General features: G+C 38.6%; 1 protein-coding gene across 1 annotated transcript in view; it reads right to left on the minus strand.

Moving 5' to 3' along the window:
* Positions 1-13,937: 13,937 nt before the first annotated feature.
* Positions 13,938-15,120, minus strand: part of PACS2 (phosphofurin acidic cluster sorting protein 2) — a 348,311-nt gene continuing 347,128 nt past the window's right edge. The window contains exon 24 of the mRNA XM_036750543.1: positions 13,938-14,376. Coding sequence (XP_036606438.1) covers positions 14,258-14,376 — 119 coding nt within the window. The 3' untranslated portion in view covers positions 13,938-14,257. The remainder of the gene's footprint in view (positions 14,377-15,120) is intronic.

A 15,120-nucleotide genomic window follows, 5' to 3' on the forward strand; every position in this document is an offset into this window, starting at 1 on the left:
TATCCAGCACTCAGCTCTGGGCCCCAAAGACATCAACCCTACTCCCTACAAGCTCCTCCCTTTCAGGCTCTATTGGGCCACCCCTTCTCTTTCCAGGGCCTCTTCCTAGCCACCTTAACAAACCAAATCCTATCCTGAAGCAAGTATATACACATACTTGGGGGTGGGGAAGTCACAGATTTGCTGGTGAGCCATAAGGAACCTTACAGATATTCCTGGCCAATGTCTTCATTTTATAGATTTACAAATCCAAAGAAATTAAATGACTTGTCCAGAGCCATATAGGTAGTAAGTAGTAGAGTCTGCATTCAAAGCCAGCTTCTTTCCAAGTCCAGTGCTTTCCCCACTATATTACCATAACCAAGCAGAATTATCACAGCTGACTAGAGAAGTAGCTCAGAGCTCATACATTCATAGTGAGCATTGATAGAGAGTACCAAAATATGTATAGAGTTTCCTCTGCCCTGCCTGCTGAAAAGCATTCCGTGGAAGGTAGGGGGGAGAGAAGGAATCTGTAAGAACAAAGTGCTGTTGGTAGAGTTGGACATGTGATCATGAGTTGCAGACCTTGGTCTTCAAGCACTCTCAACACTAAGCATGTCTCTACCTAGAAATTCCTTTAACATAGATCTTGATGTGAAGAACAGACTAAGCTTTACAATCACTTTAGATATTATTTGTGGTGGAGACAACGTGTATTTAATTAGGCATAAAGTAGAATTAGGGCCTCTCTCGCAACGACCTACCTCAGTCTGGGGTTCTTGACTGAAAAAAATTCCCCAAGAAAACACCCATAGTTCCTTTCCTAACAGGGAATAGAGATTCTGAAGAAGCACATTAAGTTTTAGATACGTGTGTTGTTCCAAAAATATGACATGCAAATGAAAACTCAGAATAAGGGCAAAACTGGCTGTTGATATGGAGATCTCCATTTACTGAGAAACCATGAAGTGTCTTAGAGAGAGAGCTAAGAGGTGTAAAGGGAATTATGATTTTCATAATAATTGATATACGTGTAATGAATATACTAATAATTTAGATCTCTCAAGAGCTGCCTCTCTGGCTTGGGAGTCAGAATTAACAATTCAGCTTGAAATGATCACTCAAACCCTTGACAACACCCCCACAACCACTATATTCTTGTGCTCGTGTACCTTAAGTGAAGCATATAAAAAACTGCAGAATTTGTTCCCATCACAGAACTCTGGTCCTGTGACCCACCAAGTAATAACCCCAAAGACATGAGCAATATTGCTCCCCCCGGACTCCAGAATTGTTGTATTGTCTTCCACTTGTGGGCTTGTCATGGGAAACCAGTCTGGCCCTAGGAAACGATTATTTGTAATCCACCTTCGTCTCTCCCTTTCTATTGTGATTTATGTATATAACATCTATCTTTACTTCAGCAAGGTGAAATTCTGATCAGGAAAATTCCCAATTTGCAAATCTGTTCTTTAAAATGAAGCTACCTGATTACTGGCACTTTTTCTCTGGCCTGCTGTTTTGTCATTCTCAGGCTGGAGACTGGCTCAGTAAAATCCTGTTAATAGAGGCATAAAGTAAGGATGCTCTGAGAGCCTTTCCAGGTTTATTAGTATTTCTTCAGCACCAGTAGAGTCCATTGGTTGTACACATTACAGGTTTAGAGTCTGTTCCCTTAAAGGGTTATTTACATTAATCTTGTTTTCATTAAAAATACACACATACTACATAATACTCTAAAACCAAATGAATACAATGAAGGAGGAAAAACCTTAGACAATTATAAAGTGGCAATATTCCTTCATTTGTCAACCATATGAACTTTACAGACTAGAATGCATCTTGCATAAAAAGGCCCATGTGATTCGGGGACAGGAAACCATCTTATCCATTAGATGAAATAGCACTGGGAAAATAGGAATGACATTCTACTTTTGATAAAGTGAATGGCCATGGATATTTGAATTTAACATACCTTGTGTCCACTGAGTTCATTGGATGTCTGTGAACATGTACAATTCTCAGTGTTAAACTTCCTCTAGGATAAATCCTAAGCATAAGCAACACTGATGTTCAGGCACTATGGGAAGACCCCCATGATGAGTCACTAGAGAAAAGAACTGATAAGGGCCTTGAATGGGTGTTTTCCCCTTCTAGGCAAGGACGTAGGCCTTGGGGAGATGGGAAAGGGGAAGATGGATTGGGAGAAAAGGAGTCAGTCCCATGAACCAGGGCCCATAGGAGAGGGCACAGGACCTTGGAAATGATCCCAAACAGAATCATCAAGGTTCACAATGACACTTCATTAAGTTTCATTAACAGAGCAGAGACTAGGTGAATGATTCAGGCTACCCAGACCAGTCTGACATAGAAGGCAGAGGAACATTTTAATACCATTAGTATGCTGTATTGAGGGTAGCTAAGAGGAACAGTGGATCGAATGCCGGGCCTGATTCATCTTCCCGATTTCAAATCTGGCCTCAGATACTTACTAGCTGTGTGACCCTGGGCAAGTCACTTAACCCTATTTATTTCAGTTTCCTCATCTGTAAAATGAGCTGGAAAAGGAAATGGCAAACCACTCCAGTACCTTTGCCAAGAAAACTCTGAAAAGGGTCACTAAGAGTCAGGTACAACCGAAACAAATGAACAATAAATGCTGTTATTCTCAATTGGATTATACTACTACATAGAAAGTAATGTTTATTCCTTCCTAGGCTAGGGTTGAGAGAGACTAGGCTTCATTTACTAATTAGAAAAAGAAACAACATTTTTCTTACTCCATTCACCAGTTAGTTAACTTAGTCATAATCTTGTTTTGTTTTTTTGTTTAGACATAATTTTATACAATGATCCTGTTGAGATACCATTTCAGATAAAAAACAGTGACACAATAGAGAATTTGTAAAGAAAGAATGAAAGTTAGGCAATAATGCTTGATGAAAACAGAAAGGTGTTTGGACTTGAAATGCGTCTCTGACTCTTTTCATTTAAAGGGGGGATTCCAAAATGTTGTACCAAAAGCGAGTGAGACACGCCACAGAGTATAAGTTTTAAATGCAGAATTTATTAGCCGGCGACCATTCGGGGTCTTTTACCCAAATCAAAATGGCCCCGAGTTGGGGTGGAGGAGTAGCTTAAATAGAAAATACAGTGTACAGTGGTGAATCATCTCTTGGAATTTTACAGACCAGGTCACAAGGTGGTCTGGGGGCCCAGGGACAGATCAAGGATTTTGACAGGTTATCGTTCAGTGGGATGATCTTATCGATATTGATATTTGTTGGAGGAGTCACGGGGCCCCTGGGACATTTGCTAAATGCCAAAGAGGTCTGAGTCCATTCTTTCTGGGGGTGCTGTCAGAGGCTAGGGGTTTTCTCAGGGGTCTCCTTAGCAGTAACTGATTTTCCAGTACCACATTTTATTTAGGAGAAATTTCTTTCCTTTTCACTAAGCCAATACAAAACTACTGAGGTATGACCAATGGATTTGTCAGAACCAAGGGCAAAGAACTGTGTCTTTCTTACCTGGGGGATTTATAATTTGTCCAGACTATAAGCAAGTCATTTTCTTCCAGTGTTGTGTGTGCTGGCTATTCAGTCTGAACCAGTCTTTTATCCCAAGACTATTCAGAGACAATAGCCTGCTTACTTATTTCTGGCAAGGCCTCTTCTCCGTAACTCAGCTCTCACAGATTGGCCTTACTTCCTACATGTAAGCTCTTAGATAGCTGGTGATCTTTTACTGGATTCCTTTTGTTCTCTATAGCTCTCCTTTGAAGTATGCAAAGTCCTTACAATATCTCCATGAGGTATTATCACCCTCACCTCTTGAACAAGAAAATGAAGCACATCAAAATGGTCCAAGTCATACAATGAATGAGTCAGGCCAGGACTAGGACTTTGGCCTCTTAACTCTAGACCATTCCTTGATCCCTTAGCTCATTGTTGCAAAGAGTAGGATCAGAAAGGAACTGCCGAAGGTTTTCTGTATGCTTCCAAAAGGGAGCAAAGGTGGGGAGATGAGTTGGTGATAATAGAAAAACAAAAAACAAAACCACTAACAGGAACTTTTTCTCATTATTTAAAGCCTGTATAGGATGCCATGGAGAGGAAATGGGTGTTACAGCTTCATAGGTGAAGGAATCAGAGCAGTTCAGAACGCCTCCAACATAGCAGTTTTTGAGAGATGGATTCAGGAATGATCCAATTTATAGCTAAGCTAGTGAGCTGATAGGGAGACTGAATTTTTTTTTAAATCCAAGCATTATAGAATATACCCATATCTCTGACTGCATGAGTGACAAGACACTCCTGATTGGACTTGACCCCCTTGACTGGAGATGAAGGGCACACCTGCAGACAAAGTGCAAATCTACCACTGTTTCCTGAAGCACAGTGATTTAGAGCAACCTATATAGTCCAAAGGAAGCTAGAATAGAATGAGAAAGATATCTGAATGTTTCAGTCACTCCTGGATCAAAGAACCCTGCATATGGAGCATAACAAAGCCTTGTTTGATGCTATTTGTTAGTGCTTGGTTCAAAGGCAGGGCTTAAGGGTTGTCTTTTCCAGGAAAGGCTATGCCCCAAATCCTTAAATTGCAAACTGCTTTAATAATGAATTTATGTAGCTTAAATTGGCAACAAGTGATAACATCATTAGTATTTGTAGGAAAACTAGGTCCAGATTAAATACACATTTATTCTCTGTATTTGGTTTATTATGGGTTAAAGAATCAGGGAAGGCGATTCTAAGAGGCTTATAAAGGGCTTTCCCTAAGAGGCAAAACAAAACCAGTCCTGATCTTCCTTTCCTTTTACTACCAGAAAGGTAAACAGGAAACTGAGGAATTCAACTCAATGACTGTCTCAGATCATCAGAGAAGTTAAAGGACTTAGGATGAATTTTGTTTTCCATTTAAAGCTTCTCAATAGGTATAAAGTTGTATGTGGAAGCAGATACCTTCATCCTAATTTTTCCCAAATGAAAATTCTTTTTGTTTAGGGTTTTAACCCTAAGGTCAGTAGTGGAATAGCAGCACCAAAAAAAAAAAATAATATGAAAGGTGTCTGATAAAAGGAAAATGAAGAAATGGGCCAAAGGACACAGTTTGGGAGGAAACTGTATCCCTAGATATTAATCACCTTTTAATACAAACATTCAAAATCTTTGTAAACACTTTCAGCCTCCTAAAATCCCTACCAGTGTGTTCATCCCTCTAGAGAAGCTCAGTGCAATGCAAGATGATGCATTGTCTTTCCAGGCCTAATAGCTTGACAGATGCTATAGGTTTTCATTTTTAAATGATAAAGAAGTCCTTGACTAAACAGGAGTCACACAACTTCATTTCTATTTTGATTCTTGGAAAGGAGAAAGTGCTGTCGATTTGGGCGATGAATATTAATATGCTCCAGGAGAAATGAGAGAAGTTTAGATATAAAACAAAGGACATCACATAATATCCTTTCATGTAAACAAAAATATGGCACACTATATATTTTCTCTGATCCTCATGTCCTCTCTCAAACTTCTCCGAAACAGAAATTATGCACCAAAGATAAAGTGACTTCAGCTGCTTCTATAGTCTAGGAAACCAAGAATCCAAAACAAAGTTAAAAAAAAAACCCAAGCCCAGGAACTGACACTCACTGCTCCTGATCTCACTTAGGACCCCTCTCCTCACCTTCCATGCTACACTAACAGACTTAAGACACAAGCTTATATCAAACCCCAACCCCTACATCCTAGTGCCTCTTCTCTCTTTCCACGGCCATAGATACCTTGGGTCCAGGATGAGGAAGTTTTTTTAGCCTCAACTTGGCCATAACTCTTCAGGAGCAAGAGCCTGCCAGAAGCTGTAACCTGGAAGTACTAATGCTGCAAAACTCTGAACTGTCAATAACTCTGAACTGTGGTGCTGGAGAAAGCAGATTTGAACTTCTAGTGCTGGGAACAGAGGGAGCGGGACAGATCACCAGGACAGGACACTATATGTACAGGGAGTTGGGCAGCACGCTACCAAATGTCTGGGGGAAAACTGAGCCTGAGGGAAAAGCACAGCATCTAGTTGGGGCCAATTCTGACCACCCAAAAAAACCACAAGCAGAGGGGAAAGAGTCAAAAATGAACAACAAGAAAAATAAAGAGGGGCAGTGGGTAAGACTGAAAGTACTAAAGATTCCAGTATGAAGAAATCCCAAAGACCTTGAACATAAACAGATAAATCAACAGGAAAAACTAATAACAGAAGGAAATATGGCTTCTAGTTTTAGTAAATGAATTCAAGCATTTATGAATAAATAACTATAAAATGAAGGGAAAAGTTGATCAGATAAAGCACCCTGTGGAATTTGAGAACATGGAACCATAACATGCTGCTCTTGAGTGGTTTAAAAGACAAATGAAACTTATGAGAACAGAGTTTATGTCCTGCACAGCCAAAAATAATGAGCAGAATAGAAAATCTTGAAAGTGCAAGGGCAAGTCTCATCGAAGAAACAAATGAGGCAACAAAAGATTGGGAATGTAAATACACAAAACTGAAAGACAATCCAGGAAAAGAGAAGCAAATAAGTAAGAACATTAAAAGGAAAGCAAAGCAAAGCATATGGATCTTGAAGACAGGATGCGTGGAGACTATATAAGCATTACAGTTCTCCTAGAAGAACATGGCTGGACAAAAAGTCTTTAACACCACAATGAAAGAAGTAATAAAAGAGAACTGCCCAGAACTTCTGAACATAAGAAATAAAATTTCAATTTAAACAATTTATGGATTGCCACCAGAAAAACAAACAACACCCAAGGTTGTAAATTTTAAGACAAATAGTGGTTCAATTCAGAAACAAGTTCTGCAAGCTATCTGGGACAAGACCTTTAAATACAAAAGAAAGGATACTATTTTGTACACACTAGGAAAAGGAGGGAACGGAACAATGGGTTCCAAAGTGCACTTTTAACTCAGAATATGCCCAGAGTGACCTATTCTGCAAATCTGACCCTAACCATATAGAACAAAAGATGGACGTTCAATAATAATGAAGAGTTTGGAGCATTTTTAGAAAGAAGACCGGAACTAAAGAGATTTACTTTTCAAACATCCCCCAAAACAGAAATGCAGGAGGGGTGAATAAATGTAGACACTGCCAACAAAGAAATGACAACAGAAAGACAAGTAAGTGACTTCTAACTGTACACAAGGCATTAGGGGAGACGCCATCAGTGAAAGATGTGGACGAGGATCATTATGGGCAGAAGCTGGAGACACACAGGTGAACACACTACAGGTGAAAGCTTGTTTTATGGGACTACATTACTATATGGGAGGGTACAGGGAAGGTTGGGGGAAGAGGATCAGGGAGATTCAGAGGAGTGATGCACTAGGGTCAAATCAAGGGCTAGCAATGAGGGGAAGGTGACCTCTAGAGTCTCAGAAAGAGAAGAGCCTACAGGGGAGGAGGTGAGGAGGAGGGGGAAAATGAATGCTCCAATGGGTGAAGGGAGACAGAGAGTCTACCCTGGGTGAAGCCTAGGGATTTTGTTGCCTGAAAAGTCTACTTGTCTTGGGTGAAGAGGGGTAGAGTTGGAATCTCTGTGGGCAACTGGCACCTGTAAAAGTAGGAAAGCCTGGATCCTGGGAGATTTCCAGGCAGATGTAGGGGGAAAAATGGTCAACAAGAGAAGGTATAGATCAGTGGCAGGGAAGTGCCTTACCATGGGGCAATATACTCTTTGACACCTGCATAACTGAAATTTTTATGAAAGACAACAATGAAAAAGAGGAATCCATGGGATTCGCCCTACAAGGCAGTAGCAGAAAGCACCTAGAAGGCAGAGTCTAGAATGCATACCTTGGAAGCTTTGATTGTTTGAAGAATTCAGAGAAAAGAGAGAGACTAGATGATTATAGGCAGTGTGGGATTCAAATAAATTAACAACTGGTTCTCCATAGAACCCAGCCAAGGCCGCTAAAAGGCCCTAACCCCACTAACAACCAGTTTGGAGGCCCCATCCCCACTAACAACTGGTTCCCTGAACTCAACCTAAAATTAGGTACTGGTTCTACCTAATCGGTCTAAACTGGCTGAATCTCACCACTGATTATAGGGGTCATAAATCAGAGAATGAGGGTATAGAGAAAGATAGATAATGAAGAGAGTGAAAAAAAATCTTTTTTGAAAATGTAAAAGAATGAAATTAAAAGGAAGGAGGAATCAACCTGAGAGTAGAAAATTGGAGGTAGAATATATAACCAGATAAAAGCAGGAGAAAGGAACTAATAAACAAAACCCTAAAGGGTTTAGAGACTGAGAAGAGACGATAAGAGTGAGGGGGCCAGTGGAAAAAGATTAAAGTAATTAAATGAACATAATATAGTTATCCCTTCCACACTGTGACTTTCCCATTGTGGTTTCAATATATCATGGGTTGAATTAAGAAGGTAAGTGGGAATTTTGGGGGGGAATTTTGCAGAAGCTGCAAGGCATGTGAAGGCCAGCAGAGGACACAGAGCCTATGACCAAATACTTAACTCAAATTTTACAATAAGGTACTGTAAACACCCCATAAAAGAAAAAGAAAAAAAAATTCAGACTATTCTAATACAAAGGGAGGCCCCAAAAAATTTTACACGGATTTTCCAGATCACCAGGGTGCCATGCCTCTAACCCCTGCAATGTGGAAGGGATAACTGTACAAAAGAGGGGAAAAATCGTAACTTGAAAAAAGTCCAATTTTTGAGCTAAATGGAGGGAAATATAAATGCTTATAACTTAAATGTGAATGGATTAAATAATTTAATAAAATAAAAGACTGACAGATCGGATAAGAAAACAAAACCCTATAATTTAGTGCTTGTAAAAAAAACACATACACAAAATAAAACTGAGGGAGGTGGAAAAAAATTTACCATGTTGCAAGCGAATCCAAAAAAGTAGGATTTGCCATCATACTATCAGACAAAACAAAAACAAATATTCAAAAAATAAGAAAGATGAAACAAGAAAATTATCTTATGCTGAGAGGAGTCATAAACAAACCAATATCAGTAATGAACTTAGATGCTCCAAATGCCTTAGCAACCAATTTCACAAAAGAAACATTATCTGAGCTTCAAGAAGACATAGACAGTAATACAACAGTGACAGGAGACTTCAATATTCTTTTGTCAATTTTGGATAAATCAAACAGATAGATGAAAGGGAAAACATGAAACAACAAATTTCTGGAGAAACTAGAGCTAAAAGATTTATGTTGTTTTCTAAATAGGACAGCAAAAGAATATACATATTTCTCTGCACCATATGGAACTTTCATAAAAATGACCATGTACTAGAGCGCAGAGATACTGCAAACAAATGTAGAAAGACAGAAATAATCAATATATTCTTTACAGATCATAATGTAATAAGAATAGAAATTGATTCGGGGACCACAAACAAAAGATACTTTAATGTCTCCAAACGGAGACTTTAACAATGAAATCTTAAATGAGTGGGCTGGGGAGCAGTTCAGATGGTAAAATGCATTTCCCTCAAGGACAGTTGCCAACTCTAGATGCTCCCTCAGAAGGCTTGAATTTGACTCATATTCCTCTGGCAGTAAGTTTTGGGGCCATGCAAGTTTGGATAGAATTCTTTCCCAAGCATAATTTAATGGTTTTCCCTATTTGTGTGTTCCAGCCAACCCCTAACCTTGTGTATACATCTTGCTTTCTAATTCTAGGCATGATTTTTATAGGTCTGGTTTTCAAGGCTACTGGACAGAATGCATGTATGTGTAAAAAATGAAAGATGGCATGTACAGGGGTCAAGGGGATTGCCTTGAAAATGCAGTACTAAGAACAAATTTCTTGTTTGCTGAAAGAGTTTCTCTTTCCCAACTAGTACCCAAAGACACTAAGCCTATGAAGGAAGAAAACAGAATTAGTAAAATGACATTTTTTGGAAACCATGTGATAAAATCAAACTCAAACAGCAAGATAGAACTCTGGAGAGAATGCTCCCGTGATCCAGGATAGGAAATGAAACATTTTGCATTTACCTTGTCAAGGTTCTTGTTCATCCTGGTACAAAGATCAAAAGTGTAGCTCCCAAATGCCAACTTTAGAGGAGTCAAATACTATTGGTCTACTGTTGGGGTCCAATTTTTTTTAATAGAAGTGCTGTTTCTATAAAAGGACTTGAGAACAAGGTCCCAAAATGCTAGGAATCCTTTATAAATAACTTAAAATCAAAATTCCATTTCAGAACACTATCTTAATTAGACTCTTCTCAGGAAATTCCAACAATTCTTTTGGGGGATTCTTTTCATTTGAATGAAATACAATCCAATTAATGCTCAACTGAAACGAGCAGCACTGAAGATGGGTGAAACATAGCAGTTTCACAGAAAGAAAATCCATACACAGGACACAAGAAGCACATCAGGTCCTCAAAGAACTTAAGAGGGTTGTTCTGGTGTAGGAGTGAGTGCCATTAGAAAACTACAGAAAACAGAGACAGAGGAATTTGAGAATCTCTCATCAAGTGCAAAAATGGCTCCTAGTCTTCCTCCAGGAAATACATAATCCCAGCCTCCCTTCTAGTTCCAAAAATCTGATTCTGTGAGGAAATATTTCAGAGTATTAATAACCCAATACACCATATCACAGATAATATTACTCTTCTTTTACTACTGTTGCTGGATTAACATGAAATGAAACCCTTTTGAGACATACCAATGAGACCCAGTACATTTGTTGATATGCTGAAGAAGGAAGAGAGAAAGAATTGAGCTTTTCAGTAAAGAAGTATTGTAAATACACACTGCCTCACTAGAAATGTTTTTCAGGTTCCTCCCAAACCTGTCACCTTTAGGAAATTCCAGTGTCCTACAACAGTATGCGGAACTCTTTGGTAAAAAAACTTTTGTAACCTAAAAGTAAACAGTTTCTGTTTCTTACCATGGAAATTCCTTAACTGAAAGAGAAATAATGGCCTACTTCTGGGCCATTTTAAGTAATTATTTTAATAATTATAAAAAACAAATATTATGCCAACTTCCATCCTTCTTTATCTGATCCTCCCTACATCTCCCATACTCAATAAGGAGTGGAGGGGAATAAACATTTAGTAAGCACCTATTACGCTGCAAGCACTTTAAAAATATTTTCTCATTGCTAAATATTAAAATTTCCAAAGCTTTCATAGATCTCTCTGCTGGCCTGCCCTTAGAATGACCATTTAATCAAAGAAAGTTGGGGCTAAGACTCATAGAATTATAGACATAGGTTTCTGATCTCCCAAAGAGATATTTCTAATCACAAAAGATCACTTAAATGTGAAATCAGAGTCACTCACCTAATCATTGTCCTCGGAACTGTACAAAGATAATTCTTTTGCTAATCAAGTATACACAGTTGGCTTTTAGGTGTATTTTAGGGCGTTTGTTGGGGAAGCAGGTGGTGGTAGGAAAAGAAATACTAAAGGAAACACTGCTTTAATGTTGGACTAGATGACCTCTAAGCTGCCTTCCAACTCTGTGATTCTATATTATCCTCTCCTTTCCAGCCCACATACCTTCCAGTTACTGGGTTATGAATTTTCTGATAAAGCTGGAAATAATCTCTTTTGGAAGCCTGATAGCCATGAGCTACTGGGCTTGTTTTTTGAACATTCCATTTCCTATTTGCTACTTTAAAAATGCTATGCAGCAAAGGCTCTTTTTAGATTCAGTGTATCTTCTGACAATCCTGGAAATGCTGTGGAGACTACTATTTATTTCCCTGTAAGATCAGAATCCTGTCCCAAGGACAACTGGAACAATTTGTTCACTCCCTTCTCCTAACTCATGGTAAGATACAAGTCTCATAGTTAGCAAAGGCATGCATTGTGACAATGAGACATAATTTTTACTTAATTCCATCCAGGTAAACAGAATGATTACGGTGGGACAAAGAGGCTGGGGAGTCTTTACTATAAAGGCAGAAGATGAGTGCAGGGAATTTCTTTTGGATAGACAAATGAACTGGGCAAATTATTGAAGACCTATCAGAAATGTTCAGTTCTTGCCTAAAGCATAAGTGAGTAGAACCATCACAATTCATTCCTTCCAGGCTCAGTGAAAATAGCAATTCTAATACAAGGATCCTGGAGCTACATCCCTACCAGTGATGCTGCTGCATTTTAAGTAGAGAATTGTTCTTTAAGTTGACCTGCTAACTCATTTGTTGATTGTAAGAGTTGGAGAGGACTAGATGGGGAGGACAGGAGTGTACCTTTTAGAATGTTACATATTCATATTTAAAACTTGAATATGTTGATCCAGAGAAATCTTGCCCTGTTAACATCTTCACTGTCCAAAGGACTGTGCAGAAGGTATACACTGCCATCTAGTAAGATTTTTATTGTAGGCTTTAAAAGTACATAGTTCACAACATCGAAGAGACTGTGAAGCTTAGGAAAACATCTGTGTAAGCCTTTCCTTAAATACAATTTCCCTGGAGGTGAGAAAGTGTGGACAACTCAACAATTTGTATCTATGTTGTGGATGTAACTAACAGCATAAATACAAGTTTCAGACACTGATTCTGTGGCCTTATAAAATAAAATTGACATAGATGCCACCTGAAGTGTGTTCACCAAGAGAAGGCATAGGGTATTTTCTAAAGGATTGTAGGCTTTGATGCTGCTGATATATTTCTTTTGGTCAGCCTAACACAGATTTTACCCAATCTCTTAAGAATCATGGTAAGTGCAGATGACACATCCATATGTCAAGAGCCACAAAGAACAGTTACTTCTGAAGATGGACAGAACATTCTCCAAGAAAAATGACACTAAGTACTAATAATAGGAAGGCAAAGCCCCTCAGAGGAAATGAATGCTGTAGATTTCCTACTTTCCTAAGACAGCCTGGATTCAGCACTGGCTCAGATAAAGTTTATCCACATTATCCTATATCTAGGCCAGTAGCCTGAGATCAAACGAACTGAGGTGCCGAGAGTGAGAAAAGGAGAGAAAACAATTTAGCAAAATACTTATCAAGAGGTGACTAGATCCACTTTAGGTTATTTAAGTAACAAAAGCCACAGGGTAATAACAGTGCTTTTCAACCAACATAAGTCTACAGGAAAAGCTGCATGACCTGTGAGGTGTAAAGAAAGCAGTATTCAAAGCTGCTTGCAGAGTTTGGATGTTAAATTGGCTGGTTGTACTCCAACAACAGGGACGCAGAAGTATCATCTAAAGATCACAGCTGGCTCAGTTACTGGTCACCAAAGTAATGCTGAGACTTAAGAACAGAAACATCCCTTTTTTGGCTAACTAAATCATAATATACATATTTAAAAGCATTTTTTAAAAATATGCTACTAAAATATAAATTTCTTTATGAGGCTGGAGGTTTTACTGAAAAGAATGAGTTGGTGGAAACTCTAAAAGATAGCAGCAAGCCTGTTGACCACTAAGCACTGGCAGCAGCTTTCTGGCAGCAGGAGGAACATGGGTGGTTTGAATTTGGAGTGGCATTGTCCTTGAGTCTCTTGCCATTGGAATTTTCTCTAGGTAGGAGCACTAAGTCAGGATCCATCGTGACTGTGAGTCACCTTGGGCAATTCTCACTCAACTTCTTATCCAGGAGCCTTTTTCTTCTACCCCCTTTTGAGATGTAGTGAGTTGAGTGGTCCCCAGTTTGTGCAGGCCAGATATAATCTCTAACTTGATGCAAGTGACTTACCCTTTTATACTATTGCTACTTGAGAGATCTTTAGATCTTGTTTTCCCTATGGAAAGGATGGTGGAGAGCAAGAAAATATTTCCTGTTTCTGAAATTCTGGGTGGAAAGGAACCATGTGGAAGCCTCAAGTTGCATATTTTTTCTTTTTCAGTGTTTTCCTTTTCCCACCAAACAAAAAAAATTCCTAAATGAGATTCTCAAATCTTAATCTTGCCCTTACTCTCTCCCACCAAAATCTTCCCTCAAACACGTTTAATGTTAATAAGCAGTGCAGTTACTCTGCTCTCCAGCTTGGGAGTTGTTCCAATTAATTTTTAGGTTACAAGTACATTCATACTTAAGACTTTTTTTTCTTTGTGTTTTTAAGGGTATGTCCCTTGTAGTAAACTGAAATATTAATAGAAAAGTAATTCATAAAACATTCCAGCAAAGCAGTCAGTCATCTGCAGGTTAGAAAGCAGAGGGATTTTCAGTCAGCAAACAGGCAGCAGTTGACATTTCCAGTGAGAATGATCATCCCTCATTTTTTCCTTGCTCGTTCACCTTCTTTCAGCAATCTAGAAATTGAATTTGGAGTGTCCAAAGATGCAGATGGGGAAATGCTTGACATGGGAAGACCACTGTGCTGCCAACTGAAAGAACTTGACGTCATTCCATTCTACTCCATCAATGAGAACTAGGTAGAGAGGGAAACAAGAGCTCAGATTTTCAAAAGCATAAGCCAAACCAAATTCCCTGCTCTGGTAAACTTCTGATGTAACTGGCTCATACCATTCTAACTGTAAAATAATAAGATTTTTTTTTTCAGTATTCCACCTCATTTTCATAATCTGCTGCTCCAGGTTAGAAATGAATGAAGGACTCTGAAGGGCATGATACAAGATTAAAAACAAAACAACATAATATCAGATAAAAAAATCAACATTTTGTTAACTTTCCAGCTCAACTGTCCACCTGGCATCATATCAAGTACTCTTATTATTCTGGGGATCATGTATGTATGTAGCATTTAATACAATCACAAGTTAACTGATTTGCTAGAGATTTTCAGAATGTTCTTCCTTCCATGTCTAACAGTTTTTTTTAATTATCATCACATTTTTCCCCAACAGAATTGGGAATGAAAATATAATATAATGATAGGTTTGATTTTTATCTATTAGGTGATATATCAAGAGAACAAATAAAGAATGTACTATGTTCATCCTTAAAAGAAGTATTATCATCTGGAATGATTAAAAGATCACCTTAGTCTTAGTTGAACTACTGGCTCCACTGACTTCCTATGGCATGGAGGGCACCCTATGCTCTTACAGACTATGGCAGAGAAATGTAAGCTTTGGCAGGTCCTACCAAGTTGGAAACGTTTTGAATTGAGATACAGTGAAATATTTTTTTTTGTCTGCCATTCAAAGACTGA

Source organism: Trichosurus vulpecula, chromosome 3, assembly GCF_011100635.1.
Source record: "Trichosurus vulpecula isolate mTriVul1 chromosome 3, mTriVul1.pri, whole genome shotgun sequence".
NCBI classification, from domain to species: Eukaryota; Metazoa; Chordata; class Mammalia; order Diprotodontia; family Phalangeridae; genus Trichosurus; species Trichosurus vulpecula.